The sequence below is a fragment of the Eleginops maclovinus genome, chromosome 2 (assembly GCF_036324505.1).
Source record: "Eleginops maclovinus isolate JMC-PN-2008 ecotype Puerto Natales chromosome 2, JC_Emac_rtc_rv5, whole genome shotgun sequence".
Lineage (NCBI taxonomy): Eukaryota > Metazoa > Chordata > Actinopteri > Perciformes > Eleginopidae > Eleginops > Eleginops maclovinus.
In genome coordinates this window covers 4,371,796-4,389,612 of record NC_086350.1, presented here as the reverse complement: position 1 = coordinate 4,389,612, position 17,817 = coordinate 4,371,796, and the positions used below count along the sequence as shown (strand labels likewise).

Here is a 17,817-nt window from a genome sequence, read left to right as displayed (position 1 = left end):
TCTGCATTGACACTGACGCGGGATGACAAATGAATAAACGGTTTCTGGTGCATTAGGTTTCAAACAAAGTGAGGCTGCAGTATCTTCAGAAGTCAAACATCTTAACTTAGATGTATCTTCCTGCTCCTCAAGAAAGTGGAGAGAAGCATTCTTAGTCCATTTAAATTAAAATGAAATGCATTGTTATGTAATAGCTCAGGATACATCTAGATTTATATCTGTGGATTTTCCTGCTGTGTAATGCTTTGAGCACTGAGCTTCTGTTGTCACACAGCAGCATTAAATCCTTCAAATGGGAATTATTTGGTGTGCAGATCTACCAGTTCTTCATATAGTACATTTACATACACATTGAGCACAAAGTAGGGTGGGAATTCAGGTCTTTTCTTGTTTTGGTTTAGTTTTAGAAGATATCTTAACTGTGGAAAAGATAAAATTGGTCTTAAATTTCCATCCAATCCAACCAAATATTTAACTCTGACCAAAAGTGTTGAACGGACATTACAATAGCCAAATGTGCTGTTAACTAGTATGGACGCATTCAGGCCTTCACAGCCTTAGTCCTTCACAGCTGTTATTCTGAGTTGAGAATAGACATAAATTCGATTTCACTGCATTTCTGCCATTCTTGCATTGTGACGCATTTAGAAAGAAAGATGGACTTTTGTCGATCCCCGAGGAAGAAATTGCTTTCGGAATGCGGACTGGCACCTCTCCAGTACCAGTCCGCATTCCCTATTCCTTCGGTCCGATTTGGGACGTGAACCAGCGACAAGGGAAGTAGTGATGGGACAGTGCCTTGCTCAGTCGCAACTCAGTGGTACTTGGTCGTTCCTGGACTCGAACCTGTGACCTTCCGGATCCCAGGCTGCCACTGCACGGCAATCAAAATCACAATTTTAAGTACAGAAATTAAAAAACTGAGAAAAACACAGTATGCAACCCTTCAAGAGATAAATCCTCCCTAAGAAAAAAAGCCACGTTTTACAGACTCAGTACCGGGTGGGAAAGGGATTTCCCTGCAGCTGATGGTTCATGCGGTACGCAGATACTCAGATATTGTGTTTTCCCAGAGTAGATTTTCTCACTGAAGACGTGTATTCCTGTAAATAAAAGTATTCTATTAGTCTTTCACCTGTAAGTGCATTAACTGATGAAAAGTCTGCTCACGTTGTGCTTTGTACATCTTTTGTTATCGTGACATGCTCTAATCTCAAACTTTAACTTTTCCAACACAAGTGCAATCTCCTTAATCTGTCTTTAAAACTTCCCTTCCGTGAGCTGGGCTCAGACACAACCAGAACATTACAATGATGGATTCTGGTACTCCGGGCACTCGTGTGGGTGCATTTCCTGGCATTAAAACAATGAAGATATGATGGATAGGAAAACTGTAATCACTGTTCACTTTAATGACTGAAATCAGCTTTTTTTTCCAGGACTGCATTTCCTTCTTACAGCGCAGTGTATAACTCAAACACTTTACTCTGATTCTTTATTGCTGTTACCAGCATTGGAGTGACTCAGGAGCAAAGATGTGGCATGTAATGCTTTCTGGCATCAGGTGGTTTAGGATGAAGCTGTTCCTGTATGAACTATGAGTACTGACAGGACAAGTTGCAGTTTATTGTTTAAATTTTACTATTTTTATTTTATTCCATCGTTTTAATATGTTAATGCCTGAACAAAATAAGTTCCTAATTTTGGATCAATAAAATATTTGTCCTTCGGTCCACCTACCTACCTACCTACCTACCTACCTACCTACCTACCTACCTACCTACCTACCTACCTACCTACCTACCTACCTACCTACCTACCTACCTACCTACCTACCTACCTACCTACCTACCTACCTACCTACCTACCTACCTACCTACCTACCTACCTACCTACCTACCTACCTACCTACCTACCTACCTACCTACCTACCTACCTACCTACCTACCTACCTACCTACCTACCTACCTACCTACCTACCTACCTACTTACCCACCTACCTACCTACCTACCTACCTACCTACCTACCTACCTACCTACCTACCTACCTACCTACCTACTTACCCACCTACCTACCTACCTACCTACCTACCTACCTACCCACCTACCTACCTACCTACCCACCTACCTACCTACCTACCTACCTACCCACCTACCTACCTACCTACCTACCTACTTACCCACCTACCTACCTACCTACCTACAGTACCTACCTACTTACCCACCTACCTGATATCTACCTGTTTATTCTGAGGTGCACAGACTGAGCAAAGAGAGTATCTATCCAGCTACTGATATTATTAAGTGCCTCACAATGTTCTGCTTCTTTTTTTTAGAGCCAGAAATGCCTCTTCAGCCCATTTGCTTCTGAAATGCTGCATAAGCGTTTTCGTCAACACCAAGAATGTGACGGCAGCGAACTGAAACTCTCCAAGACGCCCACCTCACCTCGTCTGCATCAACGTCACTGACGACATACACTATTCATAAAAGTGATACAGCGTCGGAGGGGGTGGGGGGGGGACTGAGGTGGCTTTCCTCCGTTCGCCGTGTGGCTGGTGACCTCTGACCCGCCTTGTTACAGGCGAGCTGCCAGCCTAATGCAACCTTGGCAGCAACAACACCTCTCCCGCCTATTAGTCCAGTCATTTTCCAGGCTAAAACACATCGCTGACCTATTTTAAGCAACAAGGGGATGAGAGTTGCAATATTTAGCCACCAGGGAGGAAATAAAGATATGCTGATGTGTGGCCATCATTCAGGAAGAAAGTGTGAGCCTGTAGCTTCGGTAAAAGCCAAGAAAGAAAAACCTCTGCTGATGCCATCACATATACAAATAGAGTATCTGAAGAAAGCTAAAGGAATTTAATCTTAATTAAAGATAAGTTGTGTCAGCACTCTTTCTTTTTCCCAATGTGATCAACACAAAACCAGAGGTGGGAGAAGTACACAGACCTTGTTCTTGAGTAAAAGTAGAAGTACTCAGATCTTGTACTTGAGTAAAAGTAGAAGTACTCAGGTCTTGTACTTGAGTAAAAGTAGAAGTACTCAGATCTTGTACTTGAGTAAAAGTAGAAGTACTCAGATCTTGTTCTTGAGTAAAAGTAGAAATACTCAGACCTTGTTCTTGAGTAAAAGTAGAAGTACTCAGACCTTGTTCTTGAGTAAAAGTAGAAGTACTCAGATCTTGTACTTGAGTAAAAGTAGAAGTACTCAGGTCTTGTACTTGAGTAAAAGTAGAAGTACTCAGATCTTGTACTTGAGTAAAAGTAGAAGTACTCAGACCTTGTACTTGAGTAAAGTAGAAGTACTCAGACCTTGTTCTTGAGTAAAAGTAGAAGTACTCAGATCTTGTACTTGAGTAAAGTAGAAGTACTCAGACCTTGTTCTTGAGTAAAAGTAGAAGTACTCAGATCTTGTACTTGAGTAAAGTAGAAGTACTCAGATCTTGTACTTGAGTAAAAGTAGAAGTACTCAGATCTTGTTCTTGAGTAAAAGTAGAAATACTCAGATCTTGTACTTGAGTAAAAGTAGAAGTACTCAGATCTTGTACTTGAGTAAAAGTAGAAATACTCAGATCTTGTACTTGAGTAAAGTAGAAGTACTCAGGTCTTGTTCTTGAGCAAAAGTAGAAATACTCAGATCTTGTTCTTGAGTAAAAGTAGAAATACTCAGATCGTGTACTTGAGTAAAAGTAGAAGTACTCAGATCTTGTACTTGAGTAAAAGTAGAAATACTCAGATCTTGTACTTGAGCAAAAGTAGAAATACTCAGACCTTGTACTTGAGTAAAGTAGAAGTACTCAGATCTTGTTCTTGAGTAAAAGTAGAAATACTCAGATCTTGTACTTGAGTAAAAGTAGAAGTACTCAGGTCTTGTACTTGAGTAAAGTAGAAGTAATCAGGTCTTGTACTTGAGTAAAAGTAGAAGTACTCAGATCTTGTACTTGAGTAAAGTAGAAGTACCAGAGTGTAGGAATACTCTGTCACAGTAAAAGTATTCTAAATGTTCCTCCAGTGAAAGTAGAAAGTACTCTCCTCTAAATGTACTTAAAGTAGCGACAGTAAAAGTAGTCATTGTCTGATTGGTCCATTTCAGAATAATATCTCTGATATGTTTTATAATGATTGATCATTAAAGTGTTCTCAGAGCTGGTAAAGGTGCAGCTAGTTTGAATGGCTTTGTATACTGCAGGGTAGCTGCTGGATTTACTGCAGGTGAACTACAGTCTGATTTAAGGGAGATTATATTTACCATCATTCATCCTAATCTGTAAAGAAACTAAATACAGGTAGTGGAGTAGAAGTACACCATATACCTCTGAATTGCACTGTAGAACTAGCTAAGTAGCAAACAATTTAAATACACAAGTAAAGTACAAGTACCTCAAAATTGTACTTAAGTACTTGAGTAAATATATTTAACTTCAATTCCGTATAGTTTATGATTCGGAAATGGTCCCATTTGCATAATGAGTACTTATACTTCTGGTATATTTAAGGTGAGAAAACGTTTGTACTTTTACTTGAGTAACATTTTGATTGAATGACTTTTACTCTAACAGAGTATTTCCACACTCTGGTACTTCTACTTTTATGAGATCTGAGTCCTTTATTAGTCCCGCAGCGGGGAAATGTAGAACGTTACATCAAAAGTGACATACCAGATAAAAGGCAAGCAATAATCAGCAGTTATTAGAGTTAAATATAGAGAGAAAGCACACACTGGAAATTAAAATAAAGACAGATAAGTACACATCCATGGCTAAAAGAATGGGAAGCAGTATTAAATAAGTAAATGTACATATTGAGATACTTTAAAAAGTATGTTTTATTAAGGTTATTGCACAGTAAAATTGCCCCAAAAAATGTTGCACAATATCTCAATAAACTCGCCTTGCTTTACTTAGTCACTTTACACCACGGCACAAATCCATGAATGGGTGGAGGAATGGAAGCACTCACACTCTCTCTTACTCCCTAAAACACCTCTGCCTTGGACTCATCGCACAGTGACTCAGGCTCCATTTGAAAAATTAAACTGGGGGGCCGTTTGGCAGAGTTAAATGAGGCCCCCAGGAAAAAAAAAAAACATGCTGAGCTCAGCACAGCTCCTACAATCTCAATCACAAAGGAGGAGGTTGGCGCTGATGTAATGGCCGCCGTCGTGCTGCCGCTGCCTTGGCAGAGGAGGAGAGCTCGTCAGCAGAGCTTCACTAATTCATCCCCCCCCTTTCTCCTCCTCCTCCTCCTCCTTCTCCTCCTCCTCCTCCTGGATCAAGGGTACATCAAATATCATTAACAGAGGGAGAAAAGCTTAAAACCAGACACAGAGATGAGGCTATCAACGGGCATTTCTCTGGCTCAAGAGGAGCGACTGAATCCCTTGAGAAATTTAAAAGAGTGTCTGTGTTTCAATTTGGAAAACAGGAGACTTTTTTCATCTGTAGAAAAAGGCCGTTATGAATGCATGTGTAATGAAGACTGGGGGGGTCAGAGTGCACCTGGAAGACATGATTTATCACAGGCTTAATGGTAAGGCTCACCTGTCTGCTTCTATCCACCTGTAGCTGGTCCACTATCATACAATAACCAGCAACAAAGGAGTCATTAAAGGATCACCACTTTTACAATAAGGATTCAAATTAGATTAAAGAAGCATTCAGCATTTTACTACTACAAAATGGTCATCAGTAACAGATAAGATAGGAATACATTTTAAAAAGTGATATGGGTATAAATGCAAAGTAAGTCAAATGGAAATACTGAAGTACAGGTATCTGTAAATTGTCCTGAAATAAAAAATACTGTGAAAAAGTACTTTCCACACTGGGATTCAGTACCGTTATTATCATTTTACTAATCTGATCTGGACTTTTTTAAATGATTATCAAAGCAAAACCATAAAAAGCATCTTTGGGTATTCAGGCGCTATATTTTATATATAATTTGAAAGTCAATAATACTATTGTTTATCAATTTGATACTGCTTGTGTTTGTACAGTTTCAAAATACTCGTTTCATTTCATTATTCCTTTTTTTTGTGTTATTGTTTTACACATTCGAAATAAATCAAATCAAATCAAAATATAAATTAAATGTATTATTTTTATTATTATACAGAAACATGTGGAAATTAGCCACTTTTAGGGCATAACATTGATTTAAAAGTTCAGTTTTATAGAAGCTATTCAAATAAGATCCATCTGAACTGTTTTGATCCTAAAGAATTGAAAGGGATCGATGTCATTTTAGGTTCTTGATTGAGTGTGTCTGAATTCTGTGTGCATTACATCTAATGTACGTGGTTTAAGCTGCTGCTTCATAAATAATAAATGTGACGCCTCAAACCTGAGTAAAATTACCTTTCTACCACAGCCCGCTGTAAATAAACCTCCACACAGTCCAGTCTGTTGTCTGTGGATGAGGGACAGATCTTGCTCTCCAGTTTAAAGGTCATGTGTTTCCTCTTCTCACTTTTGACAAAATCTCAGTGGATGAGAAGTATTGAGTGAAGTGCTCCCTGCCACAGAAATATCAAATGTGAATTATTAAAATGTGTGGCATTTACTTTCTGTACCTTAGAAGCAAACAGCACATGACATGCTGCTTTTGTTTTACGATCGCTCTGGGGCTTCTACAAAAGTTATCTTGATTGTTTGTCGACTTATCAATCTGAGAGTTCAATTATTTAACTGTTTGTTTCGTTAACAAATAAGGATGACATTATCTGCACAATGTCAATTGGAATGATGCAACAAAGTTCAACCTGTTGTTGCATATTTTATGTATTGCACCGGTGAGTAATGAGTAATAAAAAAGTGCGTTTCAAGTGGAATCATGAACCATCATAAACTTTGAAATGTAACTGAGCTTGAATAAAAACCACTAGTGGCTATTGACCTGCATTAGTTGTGTGTAAATCTTCCATTACTTTTATAGAAAAACATAGAGCAAAGTCTAGAATTTCATTATCTTAAGCGTACTTCTTCATAATAGACATGGGCAAACATGGAAAGACATTTGGAAACAACCATAAAACATCTGTCTTTTTTGTCTGCAGGATATCTTTATGTGTCTTTCTGTGTTTCTGCACCACAAATGTGTGTGTGTGTGTGTGTGTGTGTGTGTGTGTGTGTGTGTGTGTGTGTGTGTGTGTGTGTGTGTGTGTGTGTGTGTGTGTGTGTGTGTGTGTGTGTGTGTGTGTGTGTGTGTCTTTCAAGCCCACAACCAAAAAAGCCCAGTGTCCTATTTATCTAATTTATTGCTGCCTTCTAGTGGTCATACACATCCACTGCACCTGTCCAGGAAATGCAGGAAATAAAAAAGCAGAAATTAACAGACAAAGGGAAACAAATAATTAAAACTGAACACACAGCATAAAGTAGCAGACCCTCCTTTGTGTGCAAACAACTGACTTCAAAATCCATTATTTTTTAATATCAAATAAAAACTAAAAACATTAAAAATTTAAAATGAAAGTAGATTAAACGTTACGTTTTTTTGAATGAATGTTAAGATGGGCTCACATATATTTAATGATGTATAATGATGCCCCTTTTTAGATTCAAAGATGAGATATTATGATGATGATCTCAGTATTATTTGTGAATAGAGTAACTGTTGTATCTGTAAATATAAAGCATCTTCCACAAATACACAAGAAATCTAAACTCACGCAAATATTTGGCAGTATAAAAGTGATCTGCAAATACAAAAACTAATTCCACAAGCAAATCAGAATACCTGTAGAGGAGAAATGTACATTAGTTACAGCGAGTAAAGAGCCAAAGATAGCTTAATATCAATCAAGAAGCATGCATAATACTATTAAAGATAAAACTATAAATGGCACAATTTACAAAATACACATCCAGTGCCAGTAACAGTTTGGCGATATAGCAGCCAGGTGAAAGTTGCAGCCAACTTAACCCAATCGATCACTGGTTTTGAATCGGTGCTCTATTGTTTTCCCTGACGTCGCGTCTAGGAAAATAAATCAAATCCGGATCACAGCACAGGCGGAGGAGAAGACACACTTTAAAGAAAAGATGGTAAGCGCGAATTTAATCCAAAGCACTTACATCAATCTAACACGTTATAAAGGATGTACACTAAATGAATCTTCCTGCATGTTCATGTAGTTTGGGTTATTTGGAAAGGAAACGGGTTTGTTCACTCACTATAAGCTAATGTTAGCTAGCTTTAGTTCTGCACTGTGAGTAAGCAAAACACGACAGTTGATGCTAAGCTAACATTAGCTTCATTGATACCGGCTAAATGACGTTATGTTCAAAGAAACTGTTAACGACTAATATTTCTTGTAGCATATCACATTAAACACAGCATATAAATGACCCGATGTGTTTACATTTAGCGCACTTGTATCACAGGTTTAAAAAAATTAGCTGCTTAGATAGTTTGAAGGCTAACGCTAAGTAGCCATTAGCAGGAGGTTAGCATAAAAATGAAGTCTCATGCCTTTTACTTTCGTTTTCCTTCAGCTCTCTGGCCTTTTGATTCACACTTAAAAAGTCGATACATTTATTATAATCCTGGTCTCTATTGACTGTAGCTAGTCAACTAACTTTCCTACTTGTTTGCAATTTATGTAGCTAATGTCAGCTAGCTGTCCGCATTACTGAGTTGTCACAGTTGTTCCTACATTATGAAAACACAATCCAAGGAACACCTTACTTTGTCTCAAAAGCTTTGCCCCCCGGACAGCACACACAAGTAGTTAAAAAAACACTAAATGATGTAAAGATTAATGCATAACAGCAATAACTCTGTGTAATAAAACTCACTGCTCCATAGTTTCTCTTTAGTTAACTGGACTATAATTTATAACTGGACCTGTCTTCACTATGTACATTTCTTGTGCCATGCCTTGCACACTTAAAGCAAATAGGACTTAAAGTGTTAGCTGTAACTTGGCCCTTCATAGTGTTTCTTGTCAGTCTACAGATTGTTATCTTTCACGGCCAAGTTGTCTATATTTTACTTTTTAATTTAGTTTTATTTTATATTTTGAGATATTCATATTTTATGTTTTTATTTTCCAAATGATGTGCGACTGACTTTGTTTAAATATTCAGCTGTAATGAAAAACAATCCCAATTTGGGATCAATAAACTATATCTTATCATATATTGTTTCTATCAAAAATGTTAGTAAGGTTTCTTGAATAAATCATACTCGTACTTTTTAAAGTCCCTCCACCATCTATCCAGATAAGCCTGTTAAGAACAGCCTGGGTTACATTAAAACATTACTGTAATGAATAAAACTCTATACTGTATACATACAGTCAAAAAACCATACCATAGTGCGTGTGCAAATACAAGGAATTTGACTTGTAGTGTTTCCACCTGGAGAAAGGTGTTGTCTCTGAGTGTAGGTTTTGATGACACTAGTTAATTACATTTGGAGTATTTGTTTGTTGGATGCACAAACAAAGTGCAATTAATTATTTAGCTGGCCACTTTAGCGTACGGTTTTGCAGAACAATTTTGAGCATTGAGACCGGTGAAAAGTATTTCCCTTATCAGAAAAGTCTGTGTGTTTTGGGGAATTATGTAAAGCTATATTTGATTACCCAATAAGAGTAAAAACCAGTTTTTGGTTTGGGAATTGAGAAGATGTGATGTCATTAGCCAGCTTGATGCTTGTATTTGTTTGCATGATTCTCCTTGGTAACACACAAAGCTGGACTTATTAATTATTCAGTCGTGTTTGTAATTTAAAACCTTAATCTAAAAGAGTCCGGTTGGAAGACAGAGCCCTGTGTAATCTTAACTTGGAGTCCATTAGTAATAGACAGAGAGCATGTGTAGTCCTAAGTTAGAGTCTGCGAGGAATAGTGTGTAACTGAGGAGAACTGTTGATAATGCAAGGCGACTATGTAAGCTCAGCTCTTGTGTGCTTTTATATTATTTTACAAATGTAACTTTTAATTTATGGCTTGTTTTTATCTTTAGTTTCGCAACCAGTACGACAACGACGTGACAGTATGGAGCCCACAGGTGAGTCCCTCTTAGCTTTAACCTCTGACTTGTCAAAGAAATTAAATGTCTTGTGAATCACTCATTTGCCATGGAATCATTTCTAATTATAATGATTCATGTTCATGTTGATCCAGGGCCGTATTCATCAGATCGAGTATGCCATGGAGGCTGTGAAGCAAGGCTCTGCAACCGTAGGACTCAAATCCAAAACCCATGCCGTCCTGGTTGCACTAAAGGTACAGTAATTCAATGTCTTGTCTGTCTATATTGGCAAAATGTATTTGAATATACATTTTGGCCCTTTTTTTATTTGGAAACATAGCAAAGCATGAAAGAAATGTACAAAAATGTCCATTTAAATACGATATAACACACAACAAAGCATGTAACAATATCTATAGGACGTGTATTAGATCTTATCTGATGCGTTCATGTCCCTGCAGAGAGCCCAGTCTGAACTGGCTGCTCACCAGAAGAAGATCCTGCATGTCGACAACCACATCGGCATCTCCATTGCTGGACTGACTGCTGACGCCAGGCTGCTGTGGTAGGTCATCCCCGCCTTGATGGTCTCAATACAGCTTTCCAGTGAAGCTGTCAAGCATTAACTCTAATAAGTCTATACTAACAGCGTCTCTCTTCCACAGTAACTTCATGCGTCAGGAGTGCTTGGACTCAAGATTTGTCTTCGACAGACCCCTCCCCGCATCACGCCTCGTCTCTCTTATTGGCAGCAGTATCCTCTTTAATGTTTATTTTGTTGGAGCATATTTGTTACATTGGCTAGTTTTCCTTCTGTGAACACTCTGAGGGTAAAATAATTATGAATGTCAACAATGATCCTTAACTGAGTCTTCAGAAACTCAAATCCCAACACAGAGATATGGAAGGAGGCCCTATGGAGTCGGACTCCTTATTGCTGGCTATGATGTAAGTTAGCTCACTCTAATATCTTACTTCTCTAACTTGTTTATTCTCAAAATTCAAATCTGACCATAGCTCTTTCTCTCGGGTTTTTCTTCTCCCAGGACATGGGCCCCCACATCTTCCAGACCTGCCCGTCAGCAAACTACTTCGACTGCAAAGCCATGTCCATCGGAGCGCGCTCTCAGTCTGCTCGCACCTACCTGGAGAGATGCATGGAGAAGTTCTCTGACTGTAAGACGACATTTATTTCACTAGCATTGGTTCCTCTTATTGGTCAGGATATTTGAGATGAAAGTTATAAGTATATCTTTAAATATTAACTCATCAGTTCTTACTTGCACTAAAAGTTTAACCATGGATATTCACAGTACCTGAACAGTGTCTTCTGCTGGCTGATTTAGCTGAAGTGGAATTATTATACTATACTTATTATGAGTGCATTTTTTGTTCTCAGGTAATCTGAATGATCTGGTGCAGCATGGCCTCCGTGCTCTCAGAGAAACCCTCCCCAGCGAGCAGGACCTCACTACCAAGGTACAACAACTCTCTCTTCTCCTGTTTGACACGTATGGCAATCTACTACACAAGAGAGCAGACGTCTTTGTCTCTTTCTGTGTCTGAAATGAGACCTGTTTGTCCGACAGAGCTATGTAAAACGTCCCACAGAATTAAAGTGGTGTGTTCGATAAATATGAATCCAAATCCTCTCCCAAAACAGGAAATATGGCTTGATAGATTCCGTAGTGGAGGGAGTATTCATACCCTCCACGTTAAAAGACAAAGTCCTCCAGTGAATAGTGAGAATGCTTTCTATGGCCAAAATAAAACCTTCATCATCAAGCTTCTTATCAAAACAACCAGGACAAAAAGTAGTCAAATTAGAAACTGGCAAGAAAAATGGTGTTAGATACAGTATTTGAGTAACTGCACTTTACTTCATTACAGCTCTGATTTTAAATCTGTCGTGAAGCCCAAGATAGTTGTACTTCTTTTAAAGCTAATGTTATACAGGCAATTTCTTTAGTTTACTTTTTAATCTTTCAGAATGTCTCCATCGGCATTGTGGGTAAGGACATGGAGTTCGTCATTTACGACGACGATGAGGTGGCCCCGTTCCTGGAGGGCCTGGAGGAGAGGCCACAGAGAAAGGTACAGCCACCTGTATTTATCGTGTCCATGTTGAGTCATGCTTTGTTGAATGAGACTAACATTTTCTATTGATTATAATTATTGTAGATGTGATTAATCCAAACTACAGCTTTGGATATTTAGGAGTAAAGTGTTCCCAGCTCTTGAGTCATCCTCTAGATTCAATAACTTGCATACTGTTAAAATATACTAACCTTTGGGGGCTCAGGCTGAGAGATATTTAACACCACGTTATTGTCATTGAATATTAGTTTTAGTGTTAGAAAGAGCTTGTGCTTATCCTGACCTCTGTGTGTGTGTGTGTCAGGTTGCCCAGCCCGCAGATGAGCCTGCAGCCGCTGCAGATGTTGTTGTTGAGCCGATGGAGCACTGAGGCGGCCCCGGACAACAACACACACACTCTCCCAGACCAACCCGACACTTAACTGCATCTCACCGGAGTGAACATTAGCAGGGGGAAGTTGTTCTTGTGATGTGCCACTTGCTAAAATAAATAAACTGTCGATCCAAAATATTCTGCAAACATCAACCAATGTGATGTTGCTTTTGTATGAGTAAAGGTTTCCATTATACAAGTAATAAAGTCTTTTTTTGAAATGTTGCAGCTCTTCCTTTACATGAATCTTCCACTTAAAGAGGCCCTGTTAGGCTTTTGGGGGTTTCCCATTTCCTGTACTGTGTTGTAAAGGTTTTTGTGCATGTAAATGGTCTGCAATCAAATCTAAAGTTTCTGTATCATCATTACATCACTATGTCACACTCACTTTCTATTGGCTAGGGCTCCAACACATTGTATGTGATAGGCTAAGGGGCGGGACATCTCTAAGCAGTTGACCAATCACAGCGCAAGGAGAATCAAACTAAAATCCATGAAGATTTAAGAACATTTTATTTCAATCGCTCACAGTATTTGAATCTCTTCATCTCGAGGTGCTTTTCTTAACAATTAATACACAAGTTTAGTTTACAAAAGTAAAAATCTTTAAATAATTCAGACACAACACGGTACGTTTCTTTAAAAAGCTTAAAATATTTTCGGTACAGAAGACAAGATTTGTCCATCACAGACGCTGACGGGAAGACAGAAGGGAGTTAATTACGTCCTGTTATTTAGTCCCCACGCACTGAGGGTGGAAAAAGGATCCACGGCCGTGCTCTAGAAATGTACCTCTCGGACTGAAAGGTAACAGGAAGGTTGTTTTAGATAAGAAAAGGCACGAAGACCCCAGTAAGCTAAAGTAACGTCAGCTGTTTCCTCTCTTTGCAAAATACTGAACAAGCAGGTCATGTGTAATACATTTTAAAACCAACTCTATAAATAACATCCAGTATTTCTAAAGGATAAAATGTTGAGTATTGCGCAACAAATAAATATGAGGAGTAACTCCTTATGGAAATGACTACTGTCTTTGGGGTGTCTACCTACTTTCAAACACAAGTCGTGACCTGGAAGCATCTTAACCATTTAAAACGTCATACATGTCTCCATTATGCATACTGGTATGATTGTATCTGCCATGACCCTTATCTGAATTAGGTCCCTGTTTTTTCTTAATAAATATGAACGTTTTCGACATGTTTTAAGACGTTTAACTCTACTTTTCTAGCCGGTAAAAGCTGCCCTGCATACACATGATCTCTCATGTTCAAGTAAATAGGGTGGAGCACAGAACAGTTTTAAAGAAGAAGCTCTCAGTGTGAGGCTTTCTTGGCTCTCCTCTTCTTGTTCCTCCGCCTGACGTTGCTGCAGGAAGTCTCCGTCTCCGTCGTCCTGCTGAGGTCCTCCATCTTCTCCTGCTCCATCAGCGTCGTCACCTTCAGTGTGAGCTCCAGCTCCTCCAGCACTCCGCACAGCTCTTCCTCCGGGACGCCCAGATCGATCTGTCCCACACCCTGCTTGTGTTCGCATACGTCCTCCCTCTGTAGCTCCACCTCCTCTCCTCTAACAGCTGTTGGATCTCTCTCCGTGTTCAGATCCTCTGCTCCATCTTTTACGTCCTCAGGAAGGGTTTCCAAGTCGGCTCCATCAGCTTGTGTCCTCTCAGCTTCTGCCTCAGTCTGGTGCTGCTTACATGGGCAGTGTGAGTGTTGTTCCCACTGCTGCTGAGGCTCCTCGGGGTAATCTGTGGAGACGTTTCAATAAAAAAGACATTCATTGATTAGCTTTGTAGCAGAGTATGTCCAAAAAAAGAGACACAAGAGATTGTTATACAAGAAATATATACTCAATCTGGTTTAAGGTACTTAAGTATGGGTAGTATTACTTGTTTTTTGCCCATTAACTACTAATACGTGTGCTATTTGATATTGGACTGATTATCATTCAGGAAGTCATCTGGTTTCAGTTCATGAAATAAGTTCAGAGAGAGAATTATAAGTAAAGGTATATCTCACAAAAGCATGCCACTTTTATTTCTTTAAAGCATGCTGATTTAATTTTTTGGTTAGAAAATGACAATAAAGAGCCTCTTGCATGAGCACCTGAACACACCATTCCCCGTTTGAGTTGTCGCAGCTGCCTAAAAAACAACTGCTCACAACTACATCACCAAAACCAAAATGCTTTCTTCCTTACAGCTCTGTGAACCACTGGCTGGTTATCAGGTGATTTGAATATTCTTCAAACAAGTTTAAGTTAATGATCTAAAGCAAACTTCAGGTGGTGATATTTTAAGACTTTGTTTAAGTAGAATGTGCTCCTTTTGGGTTTAATGTGAATTCGTCTACATTACAGAGACAGCTTCAGTGAGTGATCATGTACCTTCCCAGTCCTCCTGGTTCTTCTTCTCTGGTGTCATCTCCTCCACCAGCTGGCCCTCCTGCATCACCCGAGTGATCTCCGTCAGCTGCTGCAGGAGACTCTCCTCCTGATCCGCCGTCACCCCCCGCCACCCTGACACACACGCACACACACAAAGTAGTTTATTCACTGTGTGAAGTCAAGCAAATGTAATCATTCCCCATGGAAATCCTTCTAGAATATTAAACTGATCAGTTAATGGTGTGCCTGATTTGAGACTCTGCCAGAACAAACAAGACGCTTCATTTGTTAATCAATGATTTTGAACATTTTAGGAAGATTTTGACACTGAGTTTATATTCTCTTACCATTTTCAGCAGCTCGATATTTGTACGATTATAAAATATATATATTATAAAGCCCTAAAAAGATGAAATGCTTTCACACATCCTAATAGAGCTTACCTGAGTGACTACAAGAACAAGTAATACACTTCTAACTTTTTTGTCCAGTTTCTGAATGTGAAAGTATTAATAAATCACTAAATAGAGTTAATTATGTAAAAGGAAATGATCTCTGTGTTTTTACTCATTGCACGTATGTACTGCAAGCTGTGAGCTCCATCAAACCAGTCATTCCTGTCTGGAGAAGAGGTGTAGGAGGAGGAGAAGTTAAGTGAGTGTCACACCTGTCAGAGCTGTGGTTGGCGTAGGAGACGATGTTCTCCATCACCATCTCCGTCTCCCTCAGTTTGTCCTGCAGCTGCGACAACTCAAAGTCGGCTGCGGAGCGACAGAGGAGACGAAATAAACAGAAATAAGTTCAGTCAGCACAGTAACAAATCCAACACAGCACAAAAGTTCAGGCCGTTACAGTCATTTTAGAAACTGCAATTAATCTCCATGGGAATCAATATGCCAGAAAATAACCAACATTAATTTATTTCCTCATTACGTTGATGCACTTTCTGGGGCTTAATGCAAAGCTTTAATTCATTTGATCTCTCAATAAGTCAAAGAAGATGTTTGTTAATGGGTTACACCAGGACTTTGCACAAAGTGGAAACTTTTTCTGAAGGTTTTTTACTCACGTGATCCACTTCAGTTTGCAAAATGTTGGAACTTTGGAAGATCAGAGTTTGAGAATGGTTTAACTCCTCTGGTAATCACGATGGCACTGATTTGAAAGGATTCTTATCAGCTTATTTTTTCCCTGACAACCTCAAATTTTCTTACCTGTGATTTAGCACTCATCTGACAATAATACCTATACTGTTTATCCATTATTGCAGCATTAAAGCGCTCTATTAGAGTACGTCCCCCAAAGGAACAAATGGACTGTATTTTTTAGCTTATTGTCATCTAAAATTGAACATGCCATGCTGTTTTTTTTTTAAAGAACTGTGTTGGAAGCCAGCTTAATGCTGAAATAATGAGTATAGGTGACATTGAATGGTACTCACAGATTTTCCTCTTCATGTTCTCTGACCGAACTGAAGGGAACCGGCTCTCTGACGGCTTGTTGTTGTTGCCCTTAGATGTGATCTAACAGGGAGACAGACAAAAACAAGGATAAGATTTTGTATTTCATCAAATGTCTGATTGATGAAATACACTAAAACAAGAGAAAATAAGTTATAAATATTACAAATCTGACCATTCAATATCAGCTTTCAGTCAGCTGACTCTGTCTCTATAGTTTATTAAATCAGTCATGGTTTTGATTCTGAAATGTTTCACCTTGAACAGGATGTAGAGGATGTAGAGTAAGATCCCGAAGCCGTAAACGGGGATGATCTGTCCCGCCAGGTTGGACTTGCCCCCCATCCCGGCTCCAGGTCCTGCCCCCTTGGCCCGGGCAATGGCCTCTGTGTTGTGAGCTCTGGAGAAGCCAGTGGTCGCCGCCCTCTGACTCCGACCCTCAGGGGCCGCCTTTATCTTTGGAGGAAAGTTACCCACACCTGCAGGTTTGAGGAGGTTGAGACTATTATATGGAATAATATCAATACACATCGAGGAACTTGTTATCTAACAATGATACATATAATGACTGTTTTTGGTTAGTCTGTGTGTTTTTGGGGTGTTAGCTTTGTAAAGTCCGCGTGCCTGTAAACAAGATCTTAATGGACTGACAATGTATTTTTACTAATGTGTGTCTCCACATTTAATTCAGGTGTATCTGGCGCCCCCTTTAGGGAGGAAAGTGTAACTACATGAACGATGATACACCGGTGATGTTCAGCACACACTGTGGCCTAAATCACGAAATAAAAACACTTAAAATCACATACTTAAAATCATAACATCATAGACATTCAATCCCCCATGTGCATATCCACCACACATCGAGTTAAATACAAAGATAACCCGCTAAAGATGACGCACCGTCCGGCCGCTCCGCAGCATCCTTCCTCCCGCGAGACAGCAGTATTTTGGGCAGCAGCAGCCCGACGCACAGCACGAGACACGTCGCAAGGGTCACCTTCTGGAACAAGGACATCGCCATGACGACTGCTCAGTTACCGGTGACCGTCTGAGGGGGAAAACCGGTGAAATCTGAGGGGTTTACGGTGGGGAGACGGAGGAAAGGTTACGTCGTTTCTCATTTATAGGTGAGACTTCCTTGTTGATTCGAGAACCGGAAGTGCGATGACGCTGTACTGGATGCGACTCGCCGCTGGGTGGCGCCAAAACACTGCCTTTTTCCAATTGCCAAGACACAAAATGTTGCGGGTGCCACTATTTTTGAAACCAAAAACAGGCTAAATCTGTTGATAAGGTGTGCAGCACAATGCCTGCTTCAAATACAGTTGGACATTCACACTGTTTTGCTCATAACTACACTGTGTTGTTTGCTTAAAACAAATATAATCTACCACACTCCATTATCAATCACCTGCAAACAGGGTGTTAATGTGAAAGCACCTGTAGCCCTTTAAATAGGACTCAGGTTTGATCTTTGGCTTGCACAATAAAAGAGGCTAATTTTGGAGATA

The 17,817-nt window shown here is 39.5% G+C and overlaps 2 protein-coding genes across 2 annotated transcripts; one reads left to right on the top strand and one right to left on the bottom strand.

The window, feature by feature from the left end:
- The first annotated feature begins 7,988 nt into the window (after positions 1-7,988).
- Positions 7,989-12,683, top strand: psma1 (proteasome 20S subunit alpha 1). Its single transcript, XM_063911458.1, has 10 exons — positions 7,989-8,053; positions 9,980-10,024; positions 10,141-10,242; positions 10,450-10,553; positions 10,654-10,742; positions 10,866-10,936; positions 11,035-11,164; positions 11,388-11,467; positions 11,978-12,082; positions 12,390-12,683. Exons 1-10 carry the CDS (start codon positions 8,051-8,053, stop codon positions 12,453-12,455), a joined length of 795 nt encoding a protein of 264 aa, XP_063767528.1. The 5' UTR covers positions 7,989-8,050; the 3' UTR covers positions 12,456-12,683.
- Positions 12,684-12,954: 271 nt separating this feature from the next.
- ric3b (RIC3 acetylcholine receptor chaperone b) lies at positions 12,955-17,465 on the bottom strand. Its single transcript, XM_063911472.1, has 6 exons — positions 17,207-17,465; positions 16,562-16,782; positions 16,285-16,366; positions 15,509-15,604; positions 14,844-14,975; positions 12,955-14,205 (listed from the first exon to the last, which is right to left on the bottom strand). Exons 1-6 carry the CDS (start codon positions 17,325-17,327, stop codon positions 13,775-13,777), a joined length of 1,083 nt encoding a protein of 360 aa, XP_063767542.1. The 5' UTR covers positions 17,328-17,465; the 3' UTR covers positions 12,955-13,774.
- Positions 17,466-17,817: the final 352 nt, after the last annotated feature.